Raw genomic sequence first — 25,706 nt, 5'->3', positions numbered from 1 at the left:
AAGACTTGATATGCAAATGTAATATTTCTGTTAATCTGAAATCGCTGCAATGGATATCCAAGTAAGTATTCAGCTTATCACTTTATACAAATTTAGCTAAGAAATCCAACCAACCAACACCTTGTATTAGTGAATATCGGCTTGCCTTTTGTCTGAACTCCACAGGGAAGTTCATATTCACTTGTGATATCTACATCTTGCTGGTACACATATATACTGTTTCTTTGCCCGTTAGCTGTACTTGAGTCAGTTTTGGAAATCACTGAAGAAACAATTAGAGAATATACATGAATCCACCCGGTGATACCTTGGCTTGATTGTAAATCAACACCAGTTTCAATTTTTTTTTTCTTAAATAGCTGAGTCTTAGAGCCCAATGATTGCATGCTAGGAATGGCTCAACGAAGCCTGGCTGAGAACAGCACATGAATGATTACAGGTAGTCCGTGATGTATAACCACCATTGAGCCCCAAAGTTCCATTACTAAGCAAGACAGCTGTTAAGTGAGTTTTGCCCCATTTTACCACCTTTTTTGCCACAGTGAATCATTGCAGTCGTTAAGTGAATGCAGTTATTGCATTCCTTAAGCAAATCTGGCTTCCCCCATTGACTTAGTTTGTCGGAAGTCAGCGGGGAAGGTTACAAATGGTGATCACATGACCCTGGGGCAGTGCCACTATCATGAATACAGGCCAAATGCCAAGTGTCCCAATTTTGATCGAGTGACCATTAGGATGCTGCAATGGTTTTAAGTGTGAAAAACAGTCATGTCCCTTTTTTCAGTGCCATTGTAACTTTGAATAGTCTCCAAACAAATGGTTGTTCATCGAGGACTACCTGTATACAGTATTATTATGCAGGGCTAGGTCTGAGGAGATTGAGGGTCTAGTCCCTAGTACAGGTCTCCTGCTGTTGTGGCCCGTCAGCGGCCTGTGCAGCTAGTAGCTGATTCCGACAGTGAGGAAGCTGTGTGGTGCTGCGCCAGCAGCCTGTGCAGCTGGCACTTGAGTCAGACAATGAGGAGGCTGGAGGAGATGTGGTGCCAGAGGCGGGGATTCAGCCGGGGCCTTCAGAACCTCCAGAAGCTCCCATAAGTGAAGAGGACGAAGAGGAGGAGCCTCTTCTCGATGCACAGGCCCGCAGAGCTGCCAAAAGGCAGGAGTGGTTCCTCAGGAGGAGGTCTCCTCGAGAGTAAGGCTTGGGGCTAATTGGCCACTCCCTTAGCCTATATAAGGAAGGACGACGACTGAGGCAATTTGCAGGGAACAACTTCGTTCACTCTCCTTCGTGTCCTGATCTTATTTCTCTTATCAGTTTCCTGCAAATTGTTTCTGGGCTTTCTGCCAACCATAGTAAGATTACGATTATTTATTCTTTGGATTCTTGTAGGCTGTTAAGAAAGTTAATTAACAGCCTTTATTTGAAAAAGACTGATTTAATTTAGTAAACTAAGGTTTGTACAGACTTTGTGTGTGCTGCGTTCTTTGGGGTCCGTAGCTGGGCCAGAACACCTGTGTGAGCAGGGGGTTGGACTAGATGACCTCCAAGGTCCCTTCCAACTCTGTTACTGTTACTTTCCTAAGACCTAAAAATTCACTGGGTGATTATGACCAATCACCCTGTCTAAGCCCATCCTATTCCACAGGGTTATAGTAAGAAAAGTGAAAGATGGAGTAGACTGTATGTTGCCTTGAAGCTCCTGGAGTAAAGGCCAGATATAGCTAGTACAAATAAATGAATATATAAGTTCTTTAATTAATTGAATCCTACGATTTGTAATACTTCCCTCAACCCTTTAATTGTTATTGAGTTATACTTCCCTCAATAGTTTAATTGCTATTTAATAGTGTGAAATCCCCACTGATGAATTTGTAGCACTTATCCAGTCTGGGCAGCATGCCTTAGGCATTTATTTGATTTGAGCCAGTTTAACCATTGATAAAAAAAAAATATTGAATTGGGCATTGCTACACAACTCCTATTATATTGCACAGAAATGGAAATAGTTCTGAAGACAGTGAGAAAATAACAACGACAGCCCATACATGATTGTGAGAATGACAAATCTATATATTGCTGCATTTTTCTAAATATTCTGGATTGTACCTTAATATCTGTAAGTACAGAGAGCACACAAAAATGAATTTATACTTCCCGCACACTCCTGAAAACAGTAAAGTTTTTAGGACCCTCTAGAATGGGCGGGACGGACTATGGTAAATGGGGATATTGCAAAAAGAATCAATGGAAGTACTTTGTGAATGTAAAGTTCTCCTTTCTCTAAGAAACCTCTGTGATTCACGCCCCTGGTTCTGATGGTTCCCCAATTGTTGGGCATGACTTTTCAACAAGTGTGATATTTCTAGAAAAAGTGCTATTGTCAATGCCTGGGGGCATCTAATAGTACTTGATAGTCATCTGAGATTATCAATGTTGGGTTCCAGTGACTAAGACACAAAGACTCCTTCCACAGGAAGCAAGTGAAGAAGGGGAAAACCCATATGATAGTGTATCCTAAGATCTTTTCAAATTTGCAAATTCTAGGAGTGCCAGGAACAATCTAAATGCAGAAGATGGGTTGAATTTACCTAAGGGCATGTGCATTTCTGAGACTTTCAAGCAATTCTGATAAGTAGTTTCTCTTTTGAATGGAATCTGATTGGGATGAGGATGAAACCTGCACTCTTATTTGCTTACTGAAAGAATTATAAACTCAGTAATTTATTTTGCCCACTTCATGATCTCTGAAAGGAAGGAGGAAACTGAGAGCCCAAACTATTTTTCAAAAAGTAAATATTTAATATAATGTTAGGAAAAATGAGTTCTATTTGTTGGAGCTTCAGATTGATAATGACTATTACCCTTTTAAAATGAAATATAAGAGATTTACTGGAGCTACTTCATAGAAATTGCAAGTGGACTTGGAAAAAGATAAGAACTTCGAGAGAAGAGGCAAAAGTCTATAGAAGAAAACAAGCGTTAGAATTTTATTTATGGGACTTAAAAAACCCCATGAGGAAAAAGGGAAAAAAAATGAAACCAATTGCTATTTCTGGCAATGCTTAATGGTTATTTAGATTGTTTTTCTTTTGGAAATGTTTAACGATGAAATGGACTAGTTTGTAATATGTTTATTATTATTTTTTATATCTAAGGAGTTATTATTTCTGGTAATGTTTAATTCTTTTTTTTAATCTTTAATTGTTAAGAGACAGAAGAGGGAGACTTGGACTAAATGGAAAAGGAGAATACGTATGTTATTAGCTATTTTTGTTAATTTTTTTTCCTGGCTCTTTGCTGATTAAGGGGAACTTTATTTCCCCTAATTAGAGATTTAAAGATGAGTTTATAGGAAATGGGGTGAGGTAAGGAATGAAGATGCAGAATATATAGTACTTGCTGGGGATGAAATAAGTTTCTTATTAGAATTTCTTTTTTTCTTCTTTTGGGGGCATTCTGCAGTTCCTAAATATTTTTTTCTTTTTTAAAATGTATTTTTGAATTCAGTTTTTAAATGTTTTACTTAACCCTTAATAAAAAGTATGGAACTATTATCAAAGATTAATTAATTTTTCATTTTTAAAAATTGTTTTGTTAAGATGAATGTGACCCCTCTTGAAATTTCCATACATATATATATAAAAAAAGTCTTGGTAAAGATTAAAAAAAAAGATTAAAAAAAAGATACCTGTAGTTGTATATCAACTATTTAAATTGTGTGATTGCAGTACAACTCAAAGCGGGGGAGAAAATATGCTAGAAAAATATGAGTAAGAAAATGGCTTCAGCTTTACCCAAATGAGTACACAGGTTTTAATGTTGGGAAGAGCTCTCCTTCAACTTTATCTATTAACTCTGAAGGAATAGAAGATAATGGGAACAAAGGATTAAGAAAATGGTGTTCAAAGTGAAGAAAATAATCTTTTGTTTGCAAGACATCCAGGTTGAAAAACTGACAGACAATACCCTCTTTCAGTGCTGGGAAACAGGAGTGATAATTTATTATCCTCAAACAGAACCTACTGAATAATTAACCAGCATTAATGATTGAATGCAATGGGAAAACATTGAGATTTAAAGCTGAATGTAACACTCCCTTCTTTTCCTTTGCTGGAAAGGACAAGTTCCATACACTGCTCACGTATTTTTTTCCCAGCCCTTCTGAATGCAAATGTAGAATTTTAAAAAAATTAAACATTAACATGTAAGCAGCATTTCAAATTCTCCAGATGCAATTCAGTTATGCTTATGTGTAATGATCTCACTTTGCCAGTGCACATCTGGCATCCTGTTACTTATAGAAACTGGAAAGTGTGCATTTCTCTTTTGTGAATTGTCAAATCCAGTCAATTAACTTTTTGTAATTAAAATAACACCAAGAAAGTCCATATTTGGAATCAATAGAGTTCAAAGTTCAAGATGCTAAGAATGGTCAACAGAGAAGACTTTTGAGAGTTATATATCCTTTGGAGTGGTTGAATGTTATATGAGCAAAAGTCTATCCACACAACAGTATTTCTTCCTCGTCTTGCCCTCTTTAGCCTGCTCTGCCTCAATCTGTTCTGGGGGTTGAGCAATCTTCTGGAGGTGAGTTTGAGCAAACGTGAAAAGTTGCAGGGGAACAGCAATCATTCTCTCCAATTCTATCAGCAGAAATCAATTCTGCTGAGAGAAACACATGACTTTATTTACCCCTGACTGTGAAATTGAGGAAACTTCTGGCTTGCCAATTTTGGAAACAAAATGCTTGACTGATGGACCATGTCTTGATCCAACAAGACACTTGTTTATACTACAGAAATGCAAAGCACAAAACTGTATAAGTAAGCAATTTTAAATTTTCCACCTCAACAATTAACAGCTATAATTGTGTGCCCAGTTACAAATGTGCAAATATACTGGTATCAGCAGAGCTGGTAGATGAAATGAGTAACTGCAGCAATCCCTGCCTTTGACAATGTCCTCTTGGCTGAAGAGTCTTGTGTAACATTCATAAATTCCCTCCTGGAACCTCACTTCTGTTTGGGTCCAAAGTCTCTGGTGAAGGATGAAATTACATATATCCACAACCTCACCCATACAAAGATATATTTATATTTTCACTCCTTGCACAAAGGAATACATGTCCCACCACAATGTTGCAGAATCCAATCTGGGTTGGGTCACCAAGACCAGAGATGGGCTCTTTCAGTCCTTTCCCCAGTTGTATCCAACTCCAGCAAAAACATGAATAGCAAGATCTTTTTTTCTGCCATCCCTAAACAGTCTTTTTTTAATGCCCAGCCTGTGAATGAATTTTATTTTACACCCAGCTGTATAGATGTAAAATGATGTTTCCCCCTTAAGCTGATAGTATCCAACCACAGCTGTGAAGAGTGCAAAATCTGTTGTGCTTTGCTATCTATTACACTGAAAATGCTATCAGGTGATTAGCACTAGTAGGTATTTGTTGAACATTTCAGGTTGATGTGGTCATTACGCTTTGCCTCCCTGGTTACATCATATCTGTTGCCATTCTCCATGAATTCCCTAAAGAGTATGACCCAGTAATGCTCAGTTAGCAGTGATGTTATGTGGTTTAATGATACAGCCATTATTTGTTTAGCACAATAATGTATTAATAAAGCAGCAGAATGGTGAATGAATCCTCTTCCCTATTGCCTCCTGAACAAAATGTAGAGGAAGCTGGAAGTCAACATCTATTGCCTATATAAAGAAAGGACAGGAAGGAATGAAGAAATAAATCCTAAGTAAAATTGTTGATATTCACCTTCTATCACAACCCCCATTTTAAAACATTTTATTACATTTGGGTTACAACAAAATAGGGTGTAGAAGAATGGGCATGAGAAGAAACCTGAAAAAAACAGGTCAGGTCATGCTATATTTAATGGATGTTTTTTCCACTTGCTGCTGGCATGCAGAAACAGGAGGACATAGGAATTACCTAATCACTTTGCCTATCAAGTGGTGAACAGGCAAAATCAAGATAGCACTATTTGGCAGACAGTCAAAACAGATGGTAGAGTCAGGATGGGATGGGCATGGAGAGTAGCCTGAATAGTTTTGTGCCAACTCAAGTGGAAATACCTTAATTCAGCAATGGGGAAAGGCCCTATCTAAGAAAAAAAGAAGAAAAAAACTGAATTCTAATTTTCCTCATGGTACTCAGTCTTCTTGTATGCTGCTATTATTTGCCATGTTTTCCTGAGAGAAGTTACAATGTACAACCAAACTTTTATATTAATCAGAGACACTGAGACTATATTTTCCACAAGGCAAAAGAATTTACATGAATTGACCATATAAGACTTATGTAAAAGTAAACTTTAGGAATGATTAAGGGAGCATGAAAGTCTACACTCTTTTCCCAATTTATCCAAAGCACTATATCTGATTAAGCAGCCAGTTCAATTGTTCTCTCTTGGTTTGCGGGTGTGAGGGGAGGGCACCAGTGGTGGGATTCAGCCAGTTCGCACCACTTCGGGAGAACCGGTTGTTAACTTTCTGAGCAGTTTGTCAAACTGATTGTTGAAATAAATCATTAGGGCAGAGAACCGGTTGTTAAATTACTTGAATCCCACCACTGGAGGGCACCATATTTAGGGACAGGAGTGAAGATCAGATGAAAGATGAAAGAAAAACAGAATTAATTTAGTTTGAAATTCAACTATCACTGTGATGGTTTAACTCAGCTTCAGGTCACAATTAATGGTTGTATCAGCACCAGCATTTACCCGATTACCACACATTTGTTGAATTATTGAAATTAACCAATAATTGTCATTTTTCTTTTTCTTTTAATCCTTCTGTGGTATTACCCAATGCAATTTTTTTTTGCAGAAATAGGTCACAATGTAGTCAATCCAGTTTTTTCTAGTCAAACAAGTTTAAGATTATACTTAACAATATGACATATTTTTCAGAGTGATTAAAAAAAAGGTTGTAAAATGTATCAAGATCAACAGGATAGAAATGCTCATTTTTTAAGACTTACATTGTATAGCTCGAAGGCGAGGAATTATTGGAGGACTACTTGGTGGACTAGAACTATTGCTTTGTAAACTTCTACGCTTATCTATATTCGGGGAAGCTTGCACCGTGATTTTATGCTGAAAATCTGTTATAATAAAAAAAGACAGGTTAAGTTGAAATGTTTCAAAATAAAATTTCAATAACAGACTATCTGCCTGCATTATATTAAAGAGATGCACATACAATGTTGAATTTTAGCATATTCCTAAGAAAAATCCTTTACTAATAAGAGCCTAAAGACCACATTAATTTATAAACTCTTTAAGGAGAGCCAATTTGGTGCAATGGTTAAACCAGTTCTAGTCCTGCCTCAGGCACAAAGCCTTCTGGGTGACCTTGGCCAGTCTCTCAGCCCTAGGGAAGAGGCAAGGGCAAGCCAGTTCTGAAATCTTGCCAAGTAAACTGCATAAACTTGTCCATGAAGTCAGCAATAGTCAAGACTGTCTCAAAGGCAGTTTTTAAAAATGGTTTGGGATTGCAGTGTTTCTGCATAACTACCTTAAGAGGCAGATTAATTATCCAAAAAATTCCAATCTGTCTGGAGATTGGAATGTGATTTTCAAAGTATATACCATGGAGAACTGACTTTCTTCAGTAGTTAGCTTTGCTGTGCCAGAGAAGCATTTAGGATGTGAACGGGAAGATATTCTTATAAGCAGAATAGCAAACATCTAATTGGAACAGCACTCATAAACAGGTCATAGCAGCAGTAGCTGCTCTCAAATCAATCTGTTGTTATGAAAATGCATTGTGTACAAAAACAGAAAATTAATGATATAGCAACAATTCTGAGAAAGATAAGCCACAACAAATAAATAGCACAGGTTATTGAAATGATGTTGTTAACAGAAAGACTAAGGACACAAAAGTGCCAACAGAAACAACACATGGATTTACTTATAAATGCTGTGGAGAATTTTGTTTCTGTCTTTTCAATTTTTCCTCAACTTTTTTTTCTTTTCTTGCACCTTTTGCTTTGATTTTTTTTTCTTCCTTACTTTATATTAATTTCTAATAGTACTTATCTTCTTTTTTAAAAGCTTCAATAAAAATCATATCAGCTAAGAAACACCACATGAATAAAGGAGAGTGTAATTAAAACTTTTCTTTTCCTAATTAGACACCTAATATAATATAAAGCATCATAGCTGTAAAGCAGGAAGTGATTTAATCCATCTTTCCTTTTCCTAATTAAAAATGTAATAGCACCTTGTTATAAAGTATTATAAATAAGTAATATCAATGTCATCAAAAAGAAGCAATTATAATTTCAGCAACCACATTTACATTTAAGTTCATGTACTTTCATGATGTTTTCTAAATTGCAATTAAGTGCAAGAAAGAGACAAAAGACTTGGAACTAATTTGTCCAACTAATAGGAGTTGCCTTTTAGAGATCTCAAATGGGTCCGAAGCATTGAAATTCATAGAAATGCATGTTATGGGGCCATACTTCAAAGCAATTTTTCTCAATCTAGTGACATATAAGCTTTCTGTCTTCATGAAGTTTTTATAACTAAAAAATAGATCAGAACTCTACATGGAATGAGCAACACTTCTAAATCTTTTTGGAATTTACTAATTTCTTGCACACATCTAATCGTGTCCCCTGTTTTGGGATTTGAGATTATGACACCAGGTTTATACAAGGCAACTTACAGTCAGGTCCAGAAATATTGGGACATCGACACAATTCTAACATCTTTGGCTCTATACACCACCACAATGGAGTTGGAATGAAACAAACACAATGTGCGTTAATTGCAGACTGTCAGCTTTAATTTGAGGGTATGTACATCCAACTCAGGTGAACGGTGTAGGACTTACAGCAGTTTGTATATGTGCCTCCCACTTGTTAAGGGACCAAAAGTAATGGGACAATTGGCTTCTCAGCTGTTCCATGGCCAGGTGTGTGATATTCCCTCATTACCCCAATTACAATGTGCAGATAAAAGGCCCAGAGTTCATTTCAAGTGTGCTATTTGCATTTGGAATCTGTTGCTGTCAACTCTCAAGATGAGATCCAAAGAGCTGTCACTATCAGTGAAGCAAGCCATCATTAGGCTGAAGAAACAAAACAAACCCATCAGAGAGATAGCAAGAACATTAGGCGTGGCCCAAACAACTGTTTGAAACATTCTCAAAAAGAAGGAATGCACCGGTGAGCTCAGCAACACCAAAAGACCCGGGAGACCACGGAAAACAAGTGTGGTGGATGACCGAAGAATTCTTTCCCTGGTGAAGAAAACACCCTTCACAACAGTTGGCCAGATCAAGAACACTCTCCAGGAGGTAGGTGTATGTGTGTCAAAGTCAACAATCAAGAGAAGACTTCACCAGAGTGAATACAGAGGGTTCACCACAAGATGTAAACCATTGGTGAGCCTCAAAAACAGGAAGGCCAGATTAGAGTTTGCCAAACAACATCTAACAAAGCCTTCACAGTTCTGGAACAAGATCCTATGGACAGATGAGACCAAGATCAACTTGTACCAGAGTGATGGGAAGAGAAGAGTATGGAGAAGGAAAGGAACTGCTCATGATCCTAAGCATACCACCTCAACAGTGAAGCATGGTGGTGATAGTGTCATGGCGTGGGCATGTACGGCTGCCAATGGAACTGGTTCTCTTGTATTTATTGATGATGTGACTGCTGACAAAAGCAGCAGGATGAATTCTGAAGTGTTTTGGGCAATATTATCTGCTCACATTCAGCCAAATGCTGCAGAACTCATTGGACAGTGCTTCACAGCGCAGATGGACAATGACCCAAAGCATACTGCAAAAGCAACCAAAGAGTTTTTGAACGGACAGAAGTGGAATGTTATGCAATGGCCAAGTCAATCACCTGACCTGAATCCCATTGAGCATGCATTTCACTTGCTGAAGACAAAACTGAAGGGAAAATGCCCCAAGAACAACCAGGAACTGAAGACAGTTGCAGTAGAGGCCTGGCAGAGCATTACCAGGGATGAAACCCAGCGTCTGGTGATGTCTATGCGTTCCAGACTTCAGGCTGTGATTGACTGCAAAGGATTTGCAACCAAGTATTAAGAAGGGAAAGTTTGATTTATGATTATTATTCTGTCCCATTACTTTTGGTCCCTTAACAAGTGGGAGGCACATATGCAAACTGCTGTAAGTTCTACACGGTTCACCTGAGTTGGATGTACATACCCTCAAAATAAAGCTGACAGTCTGCAGTTAAAGCACATTGTGTTTGTTTCATTCCAACTCCATTGTGGTGGTGTATAGAGCCAAAGATGTTAGAATTGTGTCGATGTCCCAATATTTCTGGACCTGACTGTAGATTCACTTTGACAATATGCTATGGAGATGATGTGATTCTTTTGGTCTAAGCAAAGACACAACATCAATTGCTTTAACCAGGCATTTCACCTAACACCAAAGCTTCTTCTTGCCTTTCCTGTCCTTTGCCAAAGTCAGAAAAGTCACATGTCATTTGCCAAACCCACGGTTTCTGTATATAGGTGACAGTAGTATACAGAAAAAGGCAAATTGTGTGTCTTCTGTAGAGAAGCTGTGTTGAAAAGGAACTGTAAGCAGTACAAAGCAAAACATGACCATCGGATGGTTCTGCTTCTAGAAATGAATAGCCCACTGCTTCATGAAGCATCTCCTCACTTGAATCTTCATCCAAGAAAGCACCCCTCTGAGCATCTACCTGAGATGATGCTACTGGCTTTAATATAACAGTTTCCAAAATTGTCAGCAACTGAATCCAACACTGGAAATGCATTATTTGCCTTAAATAAAGCTGCAAGGGGCAGGAAAAAGGAACCAACCTGAAGGCAGACTAATTCTGTTCCCATCTTTAAGTTTTAATCTGCTTTTTTTAAATTTCCCTTTTCTCTTCTTAACATTAGGCTTCTCTTGATTTAACTGGAATATCAATATATTCAATTCACGTTCCAATACGTCAATCTCCCGTTCTGCGAGCTGCTGTTCTCGCCGTTTCAGCAACTCTTCTTGAGATTTCTGATGAAGAGCAGCTCTTGTTAATTCTTCTTCTCTGGATCTCAGCTCCTAACAATTGTAATGGAGGTAGTGGTTAGAACATTGTCTTCTGCCTCATGATGAACAAGGAGGGCCATCTCGCTGCAGGCGGTGTTTACGCATCCCACTGTATCTGGCAGGAGACGCTTGCTCTGGGTCCTGTCCATGAGAGTGCACTATATATAGTGGGACCCAGGGTGGGGGAGGGGCACCTACCAGGGGTGGTATTCACTTACCTTCATTACTGGTTCGCAAATGTGAGTGTGTGCGCCACCTCTGTGCATGTGCAGGATCTTCCGCGCATGTGCAGAGAGTCAAAAACTTGCATTAATGGGACGTGATGACGTCCGGGTGGGTGGACGGAGCCTCCCACAGCTGCCGCTACCGGTTTGCCTGAACCGGATAGAGCCGGCTGAATACCACCACTGGCACCTACCCTTTGAAACATCATTTCCACCCACCCCCAGATCAGATTTGCTCCAAACCTGCTGGCTTTCCACAAAGCATTAAAAACCTGGCTTTGCCATCAATCCCAGAACCTTGATAATGCGGGCAAGCCTGATTTTAAATTTTATTGACTGTGACCTATTAAATTATTCTTGGCTGCTGTTTTATGCTGTTTTGTGCTATTTATGTTATTAATCATTGGTTGTGTTTTTAGTCTGTTTTCATTTTGTTTTAATTGCTAGCTGCCCGGAGTCATGTATATGAGATAGGTGCTCCTATATATTTATTAAATAAATGGGTACATCCATAGTGATATTATTTGGCAATTATCTAAAGAGTAGAACCCCCACAGTAAAACATGCACATAACATGGCTAATTGGGAGCAGCCAATGTTCTGTTTGGAAAGAATACGGCTCAGCTTTTTAGAAGGTCGGAGGGAAATATCTGAAGTGTTTGCAAGAACAAACTGAATATTTGACTGTACCATTATCACTGAAGGAAACAGTTGATGCTTATAGATCTATGAAAACAAAGAAAGCTTGCTGGAATTTCCATAGAGGGCTTGATGACATATATAGGATACTGAAGACGGATACCTTCCCACAAGTAAATGGAGAAGCCTGAGAAGCTAGCAGTGAGAAAGTCAATGGGGATCACGTGACCATAGCTAATGGAAGGATTGTGTTCAAGTGATGCTCCAGATGTTTTGGGAAGGCACTTTTTACTCTTGGAGCTATCTTTGCTTTCTTTGGCCACATTATTGTTATCGATCAATATTGTTTTCCCCCATCACTTGGTTTCTTGCTAATTTCTGTATCTACAGTATGTTATTATTTTAACATAATTCTGCTGTTGGAGGATTTAAGAAAGAAATAATAATTTTCCGTAAGGTACCAGATAATTAAAATGTAACAGACATGGCAGTCCCCCAGGGTACCATTCCTGCCTGTGAAATTTAAATTGCTTAATGCACTGTAAGCCGCCCTGAATCTCTGGAGAAGGGCGGCATATAAATCAAATTTAAAAAAAAATGTAGATAACAAGATTCAGTTAGACTGACAAGCATGGAATTTTTTTCTATTAAGAGGTGTAAATGAAGAATATGTAACCTGGTTCATTTTATGTATATGTTATAAAATCAGAGGGATAATAAGCAGGGTATTTTTATTGGTCACTATTCAGAACACAAAACCAATTTCTAGACTATTAATCAGTCCTTTATAAAGGCTTCATCCTTCCTGCTGCAAGTGATTTGCCTAAGGATAACTATGTTGTTGTTAGTTATGACCTTAAAAACCCTTAATGGCATAGGTCCAGGCTACCTGATTAACCACATCATCCCGCTTGGACAAGCCGATCCTAATCGTGCCAGCAGAGAGGGCTTATTCTGGATCCTATCTGTCAACAAACTCCAACTATGAGGATTCAGGATAAGAGCTTTCTCTACTATAGTGGCCACAATTTAGAACAGGGGTCACCAACCTTTCAGACCTCGGGGACCACTAAATTCATCGTTTTAAATCCCTCGGACCACTAATATGATCTGCCTAATGACTGCCTGGGTGGGCATGGCTAGGTGGTCATGTGACTGGGTGGGCATGGTCAACTCGATGTCACTTACGTTGAGGGACATCTCGCTGGCCTCTGCTCACCCCTCCCCTCCCAGCCACTCCTTGCCTGCCCGCCCAGGCTCCTTAGGGTCTCAACAGGAAGCAATTGTTGGAGCTAAGCAGCCACCACGAAAAAGAGTTGGCAAAACAGCTGGCTCAGTTCATATTGGATCTGACCGAGAAGAAGGCTCATCAGAAGCACCTCACTGAAGTCTACGAGCATAGGCTTTCCAAGCAGAGGGAAGACCTGTGGGAGTACAAGGCCAGGTAGCAGCGCCTGGAGACTCAGCAGCTGAGATGTTCCAGGCCATGATGCAGTCCCACTGGAACATGGCCCTCCAGCTCTTCGTCCCAGCTGTACTTTCCTCCAGCCTTTGCCCAAAGCCCTGCCCCAAGTTGGAATTTCTGCCTCCTTCTGACCCACACAAAAAGACCCCAAAGGGGGAGATTCTCTGCAACAACACAAACATTCATTGCACGTATCCGGCCCAGGGGCCATAGTTTGAGAACCCCTGATTTAGTGCAATATAAAAAATGCAAATAATTTTTCTGCAGACCACCAAAATTTTCTCCGTACCACCAGTTGGCGACTGCTGCTTTAGAACATCCTCCCCTCCAAGGTGAGATCTTCCCCCACCCTCCGATCCTTCTGTAAGAGCCTGAAGAGCTGGCTCTGCTGGTTAGCCTGGGGACCAAATGAGGAGTTCCACATTGGAGGTGGCTGCTGGATTGATGGCAGAGTCCCCCCTCTCCCTTTTGTTCTCTGCCCATCTGTTTGGTCATCACATTGATATATTCTTATATTGTTTCTTTTTCATTGTTTATTTTATTGCTCTGTTATTTTAGTTCTATTTACACTCCTTTCATTTTCTTCTTTTTATTATTGTAAGCCTCCTAGAATAGTCCCACAGTGAGATAGGTGGCAAATAAATTAAACAAACAAACAAACAAACAAATAAATAAATAACATTGGTTGTTTCCTGGAATCTGGCAAACCACAACTCCAGGTAAGTTTTAAGCATCAAAATGCAGCATTGTGTCAATTATAACAATAAATCTGGCTCCCCCATTTGCCTCAAACACCAATGTTTAATTCTTAAAATTCTAGGCATTCACAATTCACTATTTGGAAATGAGCCAAACAGCGTCTTATGGTTCGGTGCGTCTTATGGAGCGAAAAATACGGTATTTACTTAGAAAAAGGACAAATGTAAACAGTGGGGTAAGAAGCATCACAGGAGGCTTGAGGGAATTGACAGCAAACTCATTAACTGTCTTCTGGGGGGGGAAGATGCTCTCCAATTGGCTACTGAGACTCTCTCTTGTATGCATATGAAAGTTTAATGGCAGCTATGTTGGGAGACCACTTCAAACATGTCCACTCTCTCCAAAAATTGCTTACCTCAATCAACTCCCAATGAGAGAAAAAGTAAAAATAAGTGATTTTTAGAACTGCCACATTTTAGAACATGCTCTAGCTACTAGCATCATAATTAAAGTAAGATGCTCAGAGTTTAAAACAACCCAAATATCAACATAGTAAAACAATACTGGAACTCCAAAACATTCAAAGAACTACTCAAACTATTTGTTCTGAAAAGGAACTTTTACAAAGTGATACTAATAACAACAAAAATGGCAGCCAGTCTTAAGAACTAAATGTCATGATAGTAAATGAGAATGAACAAAAGCTAAAGAGCTCCAATGATTTTGAAAAAAGTGTATAAAGATTTTCCCTGTCCAGTCATGACTGACTCAAGGGGATTGTGGTCATCTCCAATTCTCTGCAGAGGGAGCCTGCATTGTATGAAATCTGTTTTCATCATCATGTGGCCAGCATGAAAATATGGAATGCAGTAGCCTTCCTGTTGAAGTGGTACCTATTTATCTACATGCATTTACATGTTTTCAAACTGCTAGATTGGCAGAGCTGGGGTGAGTAAAAGGAGTTTACCCCATTGCACGGCACTCAGGTAGCAAACCTGGGCTGACAACTTTCCAGCTGACAAACTCAGCTTAATTGCTGAGCTATTCCCCCCACCCCGTCCCAATGATTATCCAAACTTTATTTAAACAAGTATAGACCCACAATCTCAATATACTTTAAAATTCACTCACTTTTTCCTTGGTTCTCAGTTCATCAAAAATCTGCTGGATTTCCAGTTTCCAGTCATCTTGCATAGAATGGAAAGATTCTTGAGGCATCTCAGTCTGTACAGCTCCCTCAATGGCAGTCAGCTGTTCAAGAATCATAGTAAATGATGGCCGGATATGGGGGTCCTGTGCCCAGCACTCTGAAATTCACCAGTTACATTTGTCAGATTATTAAGACCAAGTGATTCTAAGTCTACCTTGCAGAAATGCTATAACAACAACAGCATCATCATCAACAACAATAATAATATCAGATACTTTCCTCTCTCATGAAGATTCAGTTCTAAGAATATTTGACAAAAATCAAAGAGAACTTTCTTGATGTGGTTCTAGTACAAATTGCAATGGAGGAACAGTTTCCAAGAGATAGTCACCTATAAACTTGGGAGTGGAATATTACAACTCTAGCATATGACTTGGATGTTATGTATGCATGGAGTGTTATAAGCACAATCTTCAAAATGCCTGGGATCCTTTCACTACAAAAAGGGACAGCAGAAAGGCAAACAGATCATAGGTACATCCAACACATGTCTCTGAGCAGAAAGGCAGGATATAAAGTAAATTAGTAATAGTAATTAGTATTAGTTCATGTGCTATGTGCAATGGGAATGATTAGAGCTACTGAACCCATGTACCCAAGTTCGCCTGCTTTAAAAAAAAAAAAATTCAATTTTTTTTCCCTCACGTGACTTGTTCTAAGGAATAACTTTTTTAAATTTTGGAACGATGAAAGGAGTGACATTCTGATAAAGGGTGTGATTGATGTTCCATGTAGCTTTATCATTCTAATGATAAGGTCTTTTGATTTCCTATAAGACCAAACATAATATAGTGGCTATTGTCCTGGAAACCCATTCAAACCCTCATTCAAGGAACTTGGGTGGAACACAAAGTAACATTTAGATAGTTCACACTCTTTTAACTGAAGCTAAGTTCACACTCTTTTAACTGAAGCTCATGTTGCTGTGAGGCTTTAATACTGTTCTGAGCTTCTTAGGGAAGAAAGGTAGATTATAACTGATTGAATCGATAAGCAGGCTAGTGCTTCCAAAGATGAATGTAACTTTCTAAAAAAAAATGAACTGCATATTTAATATACCAGTGCCAAGTATATTAAAGTATATTTAGTACAAGACTTCAGTGGAGTGGAAAAATGTTTTCTGCCTCTGAATAGAAGTTAGCCTAGTACCGAATGAAACACTGACGTTAAGAGTCACAGATATTATAGAGAACATGCAAGCAATCTTACATCAGCTGTCTTAATAAGCAGCACAAGTACCTTTCATTAGTTTAGCAAATGGTTCAGGACAGGTGGATGGAATGGGCAAAGTAAGCTTATTGACAGCAACGCCGTAAGCCACAGCAAGACCATCAATGCCACGGTAAGGAACCTCTCCCGTAAGCAGTTCCCACAGCAATACGCCATAACTATAAATAAATTTTCAAACAGTTAATTGTGTTTGTGTAATGCTAAGACATGATTTCCTTAAGGTAGGGAAGGACAGCAGTCTGCCTAGAAAGAATTCTAGTAGGGGGAGAAAATAACATCCAGAAGAGGATATCTGGGGCCGTTGGGATATGTTGGACTTCCCATAACCCCCAACTTCCATGCGGCTGTTTGAAGAAAGTTAAAATCCTATATATCTTACAAGCATCAAGCTGAGGAAGGATGCACTATAATAGTGATGGCTAACCCTTTTGCCATCGCGTGCCAGGAGGGGGGAGCAGGGTAGTCATGCCCACACCCATAATTCTATGCACCCCACCCCCGTACATGCGACCCCCCGCTCCCCCTGCTCCTGGCAAGCGATGGCCCGGTAGGCCTGTTTTTCTCTCTTATCTGGCTCCAGAGCCCCTCTAGGAGTCTGGAGAGAGCGAAAACGGCTTTCCCCACCCCCCCGGAGGTCCTCCAGAGGCTGAAAACAGCCCATTTGCCAACTTCTGCCACCAGAAGCTGAGCTCGCATGCCCACTGATATGGCTACGTGTGCCACCTGTGCCATAGGTTCGCCATCACGGCTCTATAACAATGCCATTGCAATGGACTGCATCCTCCCCAAAATAGATTTGATACTATAAGCACTTGCAGCAAAATGAAACATATTAAACCTCCAGGATATTAGAATCCAGAAAAGTTTTATTATGCAGGCAATTAAATTATTCCTTCCCCCAAGATTTTCCGCCAGAATAATATACACCAACATTTGTATTTCACTGTTGTTCTGTAAAACTTTACTTGAAGTGGATTGAAATTTAGTTATTCTTCAGTTGCAAAAGGGAACAAATTATCACTTCTTTTACAGGAGGCTTGATGATCTTATGGTGTTAGGTGGGGCATTTTGTGAAGCTGGTTTGCAAAATGTTCTTGAGCTTGAGGGAAGTTGGTTGATTTTCTTCACAATAGTGTATTTGAGCCGATCGACCCATAAGGATTGAAAATGAAATGTCTTCAGAGTTTTTTTTTTTACAGTAACAGAGTTGGAAGGGACCTTGGAGGTCATCTAGTCCAACCCCCTGCTCACGCAGGAGACCTGTACTTGGGATTCGAACTGACAACCTTTCTGATGGACAAGCTCAGTGTCTTAGCCACTGAGCCACCAAGTCAGGTTAGGGTTAGGGTTCAGATAACAGAGCCTAGTAAATGTCATTAGCATTAGGATTGATTTGAAGCAGTGTACAAAAAGACTAGCAATGAATGTAACATGCAGCAAATGGCACCCATTTCTGCCTTGCTTTATCTGTATGTAAATGGGAGGCCTCAGCATATCACCGTGTAACCATTACTCCCCTTCCTTAAACAAGAAATCAGTGTTTCCTTTGTTGATTTAGCAAAAAGCTTCAGGGATTATGGGAGATGTACACAGGCTTCATCTCCATTTAAGTGCCAGTATACTATCAATTCAGTGTGTGGGAAGGGCAGATCAGGCAGATCAGAACAGCACAACCAGATTCTCCTTCATGGGCCTTACTAAGCAGAAATCAAGTTCCATCTTTGTATATCTATTTTGCATAATTACTTAAGAAAATGCAAGATTAAAAAAAAAGCAGGAAAAGCAAATATTCAAGAATCAAAAGTAATGTCAAGGTGCAAAGCCTCAAAAGGAATTCACTCTCAAAGGGCATGATGATAACAGAAGGTAACTGGGGCCTGCAGTTAAATTGTTTAGGGGAAAAAAAGGATAGTTTATCTTCCTGCATTGTAACTACGCTGAAACTGAGCCATTGGCAACCACTCCTTTCCGTATGCAACTCAGCCTACAGTGCTAAGAACATTTTGATTCACCTTCAAAAAGAATTAAATGAAATTGTTCCTAAGCAAGTGGATGCATAAAAACTTTAAGAAATTTCCTACGGTGGAATGCATTAAAAAAAAAAAAGATCTAAGTTTAGTAGGCAACAAGTTAAGAATAAACATGGGCGTGTAATATTTTTTCTCTTTTTAAAGATCAAAGAATGCTGAAGATAAAACTAACAAAAAAGCTTCTGCGTTTTCTTGCTACAGGGAAAATAATAATCAAGGGTGTACAAAAGGAGCAAAGAAGCACAAAGGGAATCCAGAGTTTTTAATTATCAGCTTTCACTTTCTTCTGTTTTAAGAAAAGGAAAACTGACCCATGAGGCTTTGTAGAGGAGCTTGAAGCTGTATAGACTCTGTCTACAAAATAATCTCTGTGTTCTGGGTAGACTTGATGTCTCTCGTGGCTGTTTTTAGATGTTATACTAAATCATGGCTTAGAATTACAAGCGTGTACATGCAAACGTTGGGCTTAGGTGCTTCTCCTCCTCGTTGGCTACTAGAATAGCTGAGGGGAGTTCAGAAGGTTTGGCTTTTATTTCAGATTAGTCAGAGTCAGGGGTGGATTCTAAATTTTTTTACTACCGTTTCTGTGGGCGTGGCTTATTTTGTGGGTGTGGCTTGGAGGTCATGTGACTAGGTGGGCGTGGTTAGCTGGTCAGAGTCATTTCTGGAAGGTCCTCGCACTTACGACCAGTCCTCACACTTACGACCCGACTCATTTGTTTGCTTTTAACACTGATCAACTGTAGGACGGCCCTTTGAAGCCCCACGGCAAGAGTTTAAACAGTTTTTTCCTCTCTAGTCATCAGCTGGGACTCAGGAGGCAGCAATAGATTGGGGGTGGGACCAAATAAAAGGTAAGAATAATGTGGTTGGATGGGGGGGTGGGAGGGCGGGGGGGAGAACCGGTTCGGTGATGTCATATTGTCACCGCTACCGGCTCAGCCGAACCGGACCGAACCGGGAGGAACCCACCACTGGTCAGAGTGTTATGAATTTTAAAAGCTTTAAACATTAGTGGGAACATATTTAGTTTTGTGAAATGGAATGCATACTTTGCAAGGCCACAGAATAGGATTTGCTTGCTTTTGGATTAGCTGGATGAGCAGCTAGGGGGTCAGTGAGGAAACTACTGCTTGGAGCCACTGCTTGGTTTGTGCATTCCTGGTTGACTCCTTGCTGATTTTTGGGCTCTACCCACCAATTCACATAGGTGTAGGATAAGAACAGGTGTAAAAGTGAACTAGGAATTGGTCAAATAAGACAGTGTATTTAAAAAAACCACAATTAAACAAACAACAGTTTAACCTTTTTTGACATTAGCTTATTTCCATTAAGCACTTGGTTTGGATAACATGGCAAGTATGGTAATATACAGTAGAAGATAAAGCCTTAGAACAGGGGTCTCCAACCTTGGCAACTTAAAGCCTGGCGGACTTCAACTCCCAGAATTCCCCAGCCAGCAAAGCTAGGCTGGCTAGGGAATTCTGGGAGTTGAAGTCCGCCAGGCTTTAAGTTGCCAAGGTTGGAGACCCCTGCCTTAGAAGGCCTCTTTGTAATTGCATTATAAGAATATATAAACCCTATGTTTCTTTTGCTTTTTATTTTTTAAACATGGGTTTGACACTGTCTTCGATCCAGTTTATAAAACTTAAAAAATCGGAAGTAATATATCCAAACCAGGAAGCCAAGGCAGAATAACTGCTCAAACCAAAGAATTTGACAAAGCGGCTTATTCTCCATAATTAAATTTGGTATTATTGTCTCTTGGCATAAAACGTTACTTTTTAATGTCGAATTCATATCGTCCTGTCACTAGTTATTACGTTTTTGAGAGCTATTTCAACCCACCTTTATTAATACACGAGTATCAGATTTATTACAGCATACATCCATTTAATTAAAGAGCATATTAGATCACTTTTAGAATATTGTCGGCCTGACAAAAAGCTCTCTGAAGTAGACCTGTCCTTCCAGATATGCCTTCTCATCTTCCAGCAAAAAGATTGGAAGGAGGCGAGGGCCTTTGTACCTTGTGCTAAACTATGGTTTATTTAAGCATGTTGTGTAGAAAACAGTGAATCAATCCACATTAAACTTTAGTAGCCCTCGACTTACGATCACAATTGACCCCAAAATTTATGTTGCTAAGTGAAACATTTGTTAAATGGGTTTGCCCCATTTTACGACTTTTCTTTCCACATTTTTTTTAAAAATTTTGATTTATACGCCGCCCTTCTCCGGAGACTCAGGGCGGCTTACAGTGCGTTAAGCAATAGCCTTCATACTTTTATATATTTATACAAAGTCAGCTTATTGCCCCCACAAACTGGGTCCTCAATTTACCTACCTTAGAAAGGATAGAAGGCTGAGTCAACCTTGAGCCTGGCGAGATTTGATCTTACTTTAATTGCAGACAGCTGGTGTTAAATTACAGTGCTCTGTCTGTTGAGCTGTCCAGGCTCCTCTCACTTGTTAAGTGAATCACTGCAGTTCTTAAGTTAGTTAAGTGAACCTGGATTCCCCATTGACTTTGCTTGTCAGAGGTCACAAAAGGGGATCACATGACTCCAGGACACTGCAATGGTCATAAATATGAATTACCGTAATTGCCAAGCATATGAATTTTGATTATGTGACCATGAGAATGCTGCAACAGTTGTAAGTGGGAAAAATGGTCATAAGATTTTTTTTCAGTGCCATTGTATCTTTGAAGTCACTAAATGAACTGTTGTAAGTCGAGGACTATCTGTACTGTCTCCAACAGCCCTATGGCTAAGAACCATGTGTACTATTCTCCACACACAACACTTATAGAGTAAAAGAAACTGTTAATACATGGGAGGGTTTTGTGAATTATTGTACTCACAAAATTGCATTTTCCTATCACAGAATCCACAGAGTAATGTCTAAAATTCCACATCTAGAATTATTTAGGCTTCAATGAGTTTCAGAACCTGTTTATTATTTATACTACTTTGAAATCCTTTACAGTTTAAAAGTACTATGCAATTACTGCTTAAATCTAAAAATTAAGCATCTTCTATTTTTTAAAAAACCCCTTGTCAATAAAAAATAGACCCTGTTAAGGTTATTTTGCATGCATACTAGGAGAAAACCATTGAACATAAGGTTGACTCAAATTTTATTTAGTTATATAGAAGTCATTTAAACACTTTACCTCCAAAGGTCACTTCCTTTAGAAAACACAGATGATTTGATGACCTCAGGAGCCATCCATGCGTAGGTGCCTGCAGTACTCATTTTGGTTGTTCTGTGCCACTCTCTTGCCAAGCCAAAATCTGTGATTTTCAGAGTTTTGTTGTGAATATCATCATTTTCTATCTTCTCAAGCAACAGTACTGTAAAAGACATAAATGTTTTCATTGTCATTGTACTAACCAAGACTATGTAAGCATAATCTATCTCTGCTTAATTGAAAACTCAATATATAATTTTGATTTAAAATGTATTTATTTATCACTACACTGACATTATTTTCAGATTCTTCCTTCAGCTACTATGCTATGTTTAATGCTATAAGCCTGAATTACAGAGCCATGTAAACACAGTGGCATTGTTCAGTCAGACGTCAGAGAAAGAATATATGAGTTGCCTTATATTGTTTTTTCCAGGTTATTTGAGATGAAGATCACTGAAACATATTCACAAAACAGGGGAAACCAGGTTTATAGAATGAGGGACCCTACATGCAAAGGGAACAAAAAATCAGAAGTCGACATATTATTCCGGACTAATTCATACGCATTTTGCATTTAGTTTATATATCTTTGCTAATGGCAGCAACTGTGTTCAAGAACACTTGATAGATACAGGTCAAAGTCTGGTTTACAGATAGTAAATTGAGATTAAGGTGTTTTCTTCTGGGTAATCTATACTGCAACACGCTATTAACCAGTAACTAGTTAAAAGTAGCTATGGCCGTGAAATGGATTCAAGCAAAAGGCTAATGCCCTCTCATCTTTCTAACTGTGGGACATGTTTAATATTTTACTATTTCTGAAAAGTGATACATATTATCAACCTGTTCTGAAGCACAAATCAAATACCAAAGAAAGTTTAACGAAACTCAGTGCCCAAGTTGGCAATAATTACTCCCAAGAACATGTCGTAAAACTAATGATTTGAACATGATGGCCTTTGTACTTTAATGAAAGAGGTTTTGTTCTAAATTCCACACATGCAAAGTGGAATTCCACAAATTCCATGTCAGTCAGGCAGTCTAACCGAAACCAAACACAATCTGATTTGGAAAGGTGATAATTGGCAGCCAGCCAGTCTTCTATTTTCTTTTTTCTTTTTCCCTAAGGGAGGAGAGACAAAAAGAGCAGGGGTGCAGAACCATTTATCTACCACAAGCAGAATGGAGAATTACAACCGCTACAGACATGCTACGTTTCCCCCACCACCTTACCTTCGTTTGTCATTCTGGGTGGTGGAGTGCTTGACATAAACAAACTGAACAGGCGACATGGCCTTGTGAGTGAACAAATTCTTGTGGTCTGTTGCTTAGCAACCTGTATGAGGCCATCCCTCTTGCACTTCTGCAGATATTTGCTTCCCATTAGCTTCATATCAAAACAAGTGACCTTTACAACTTGGACCTATTCTGTACACTCAACCATACATAGCTGAAACTCAGTATATATACCCAGAAACAGACAAACATACACAGAATCTGAAAGTTACTTTAGCCGTAAATCATGAAATAAAAACAAATGGACAACCAATTCCACAAGTGACTGATGCCACGCATGTGCACTTAGGGTGACTGGTTGAACCCAGTTTGTTTGCAAAATATTAATTCCAATTTGTAGACATAAAAGTTCTTTTTCAGAACTAAAATTAGGGTTGAATCCAATCGGTCAGTTGATGGGATGGTATCAAGAAAAAAGCAAGCTTCCATTTCCTCTGCAGTCTCCAGGCATCTTAACATCTGTTCTAAGGAGCCCTAAAATATGGGACAGATTTGATTAAGCAGGGTGAAAGGAGGAGGGAGGCATCATTTCAAAAAGTGCTGCGGTTTGCTTGATCATAATTCAACCTTACATCAAGCTTAAATACCTTTTACATATTTAAATTTGTAAAGTATATTTAGGCTGTACCTGTCTAAGCTCCATTGAACTCAATGAGTTTAAAATCTATTTAACACCTGAGTATATGACAAGTTATATTGCACCTTTCTAAATATTACCAGTTTTAAATTCTATCAGTTTTACATCTTGCCATAATAATTGGTTTATCCAAAGAGGAGAAGACTACAGATGACTGAAGGTGTATATTGTTCCTAGAGATCCATTTCAGGCAAATGTTATCCAATAATGCAATGGCTGATAATCGCCACCCCCAGTTCTAAAAATGCAGAATGCAAAGTACAAAATACAAATTGATATGCTCACTGTGGAAGTAGATATCTTTAACCTGATTATGTGCATTGAAACTGGCCTTGGGGAGGTAGCTTATTGGGAGACAGAGGAGGACACAAGATAATACTATATCACTGATAAGGTTAGAATGCTTCCTTCTCAACTATGAAGAATTTCAATTCTTTTTTCCCTTTATTCTATTGTTGTCCATTCAGAATCGTGAAGCCAACTAAATTCCACTGCTCTTGGCACAAAGAGTAGACACATTAATCTATTACATCAAAATTAACAGAATGTCCTCTGGCACATTTTTTTTTAAATCACATTTTCTGTGGTTTTGGATTAGACTCTGTTTAATTTTATATTTGTAGTCCACCCAACCCTGTTACAACTCTGCAACAAATCTAAAAGTCTCTATGTGCTATAATTGCTATAATTGCTCTTTCTAAATATTAATTAAATGGAATTCAATTTGGCCTCTTAAAAAGCCAAGAGGCTTTTAACACTTAGAATGTGAGCCATTCCCTTGCTGTCAGCTTTGAAATATGAAAGGGGATAAAATGGCTTCAAAAAATTATCAATCTCTTCTTCAAGAAGAGGTGTTGCCAGCAATTTTTAAATAGGCTATAATATATTTCCACTTTCAGAGGCCCTATCTGCACCCAGCAGTCTTTAATAACTATAACTCTGTCTCTAACTTTTCTTTTCAGGATAAAGGTTATGGAGATTGTGGTCATTGACAGCCATGGAGAAGTCTAGAGATAGGAGGCTATCTGAACCTGTTTCAGTCAAAGTTCAGGTTTATTGTTTTATGAATAAAAGTGGCAAATGCTTCCTGTGCCCTCAGTGGCTTTCAGCACCATCAACCATGGTATCCCCTCTGGGCCAGCTAAGAGAAGTCTTATATTACAATTATTCCATTCTTTCCTTAGCTGGCATTTCCACTTGACATAAGGGGAGAAGAGGTTGGTGAGACAGCTATTCCTTTGGGGGAGGTTGGGAACAGGACTTGGTATTTTTTCTGCTGTTTTTTAATGTCAACCTGAAGCTCCTGCTATCCACTGGTTCAGGTTATCCACTGGTGACATCATTGGGTTTTTTTTTTCTTTATTCCTTATTGGCCCATTTTTCATCATTCATCCATGCATAATCTTATATCTATAAGCAAAATGTTCTTCACTCACAAGGAGCATCAATCCACTATATAAATAGGGCCAAACATCTGTCTTCCCAATGCTATAAGACTGATCTCTTAACAACAATATGCTGATGATACCCAACTGTACATCACCATTCTGGGTCAGACAGGAGATCTGTTATTGTCCTGTCCCAATACCTGGTGACTGTCTGGATGGAACAAAATAAGCTAAAACTGAATCTGAGCAACAATTCCTGTTCACTGTATGTTTGGGCAGCGGAAAATGGGTGGCGGCAGCAAATGAGCCATGGCACGTTCGCCGCTGCCGCCCGTTCTAGAACAGCTGATCGGCGCTGCACCAATCCCCCTCCCCCCCACTGTATAAGACACACAGACATTTCCATTCACTTTTTTGGATGGGAAAAGTGCGTCTTATACTCCAAAAAATATGGTATGTTGGATTGAGAGAGTGACTGGCCCAAAGTCACGTACAGTATTTAAGAGCTAGAACACAGGCCTCTCCAGAGCCAATCTATTTCATAATCACTCCACCATACTGGCTCTCATTTGCACACAACCTTTGATTATTAGTCAGAACATTGCTAACTCTGGTCCT

General features: G+C 39.1%; 1 protein-coding gene across 2 annotated transcripts in view; it reads right to left on the bottom strand.

The window, feature by feature from the left end:
* Positions 1 to 25,706, bottom strand: part of MAP3K21 (mitogen-activated protein kinase kinase kinase 21) — a 46,598-nt gene that overhangs the window by 5,791 nt on the left and 15,101 nt on the right. The window contains exons 2-7 of one of the 2 annotated variants that reach the window (XM_087882952.1): positions 21,747 to 21,927; positions 16,548 to 16,696; positions 15,230 to 15,405; positions 10,843 to 11,083; positions 6,999 to 7,121; positions 146 to 262 (exon numbers count right to left, since the gene is read on the bottom strand). In XM_087882952.1, the coding sequence (XP_087739078.1) occupies positions 146 to 262; positions 6,999 to 7,121; positions 10,843 to 11,083; positions 15,230 to 15,405; positions 16,548 to 16,696; positions 21,747 to 21,927 (987 nt within the window). The remainder of the gene's footprint in view (positions 1 to 145; positions 263 to 6,998; positions 7,122 to 10,842; positions 11,084 to 15,229; positions 15,406 to 16,547; positions 16,697 to 21,746; positions 21,928 to 25,706) is intronic. The other variant, XM_087882953.1, reaches the window with a different exon arrangement.

Source organism: Pantherophis guttatus, chromosome 1 (genome assembly GCF_059756535.1).
Source record: "Pantherophis guttatus breed Tessera chromosome 1, ASM5975653v1, whole genome shotgun sequence".
In the NCBI taxonomy this organism is placed as follows: domain Eukaryota; kingdom Metazoa; phylum Chordata; class Lepidosauria; order Squamata; family Colubridae; genus Pantherophis; species Pantherophis guttatus.
The sequence above is the reverse complement of the archived record's forward strand: the minus strand, read 5'-3'. Positions and strand labels throughout refer to the sequence as shown.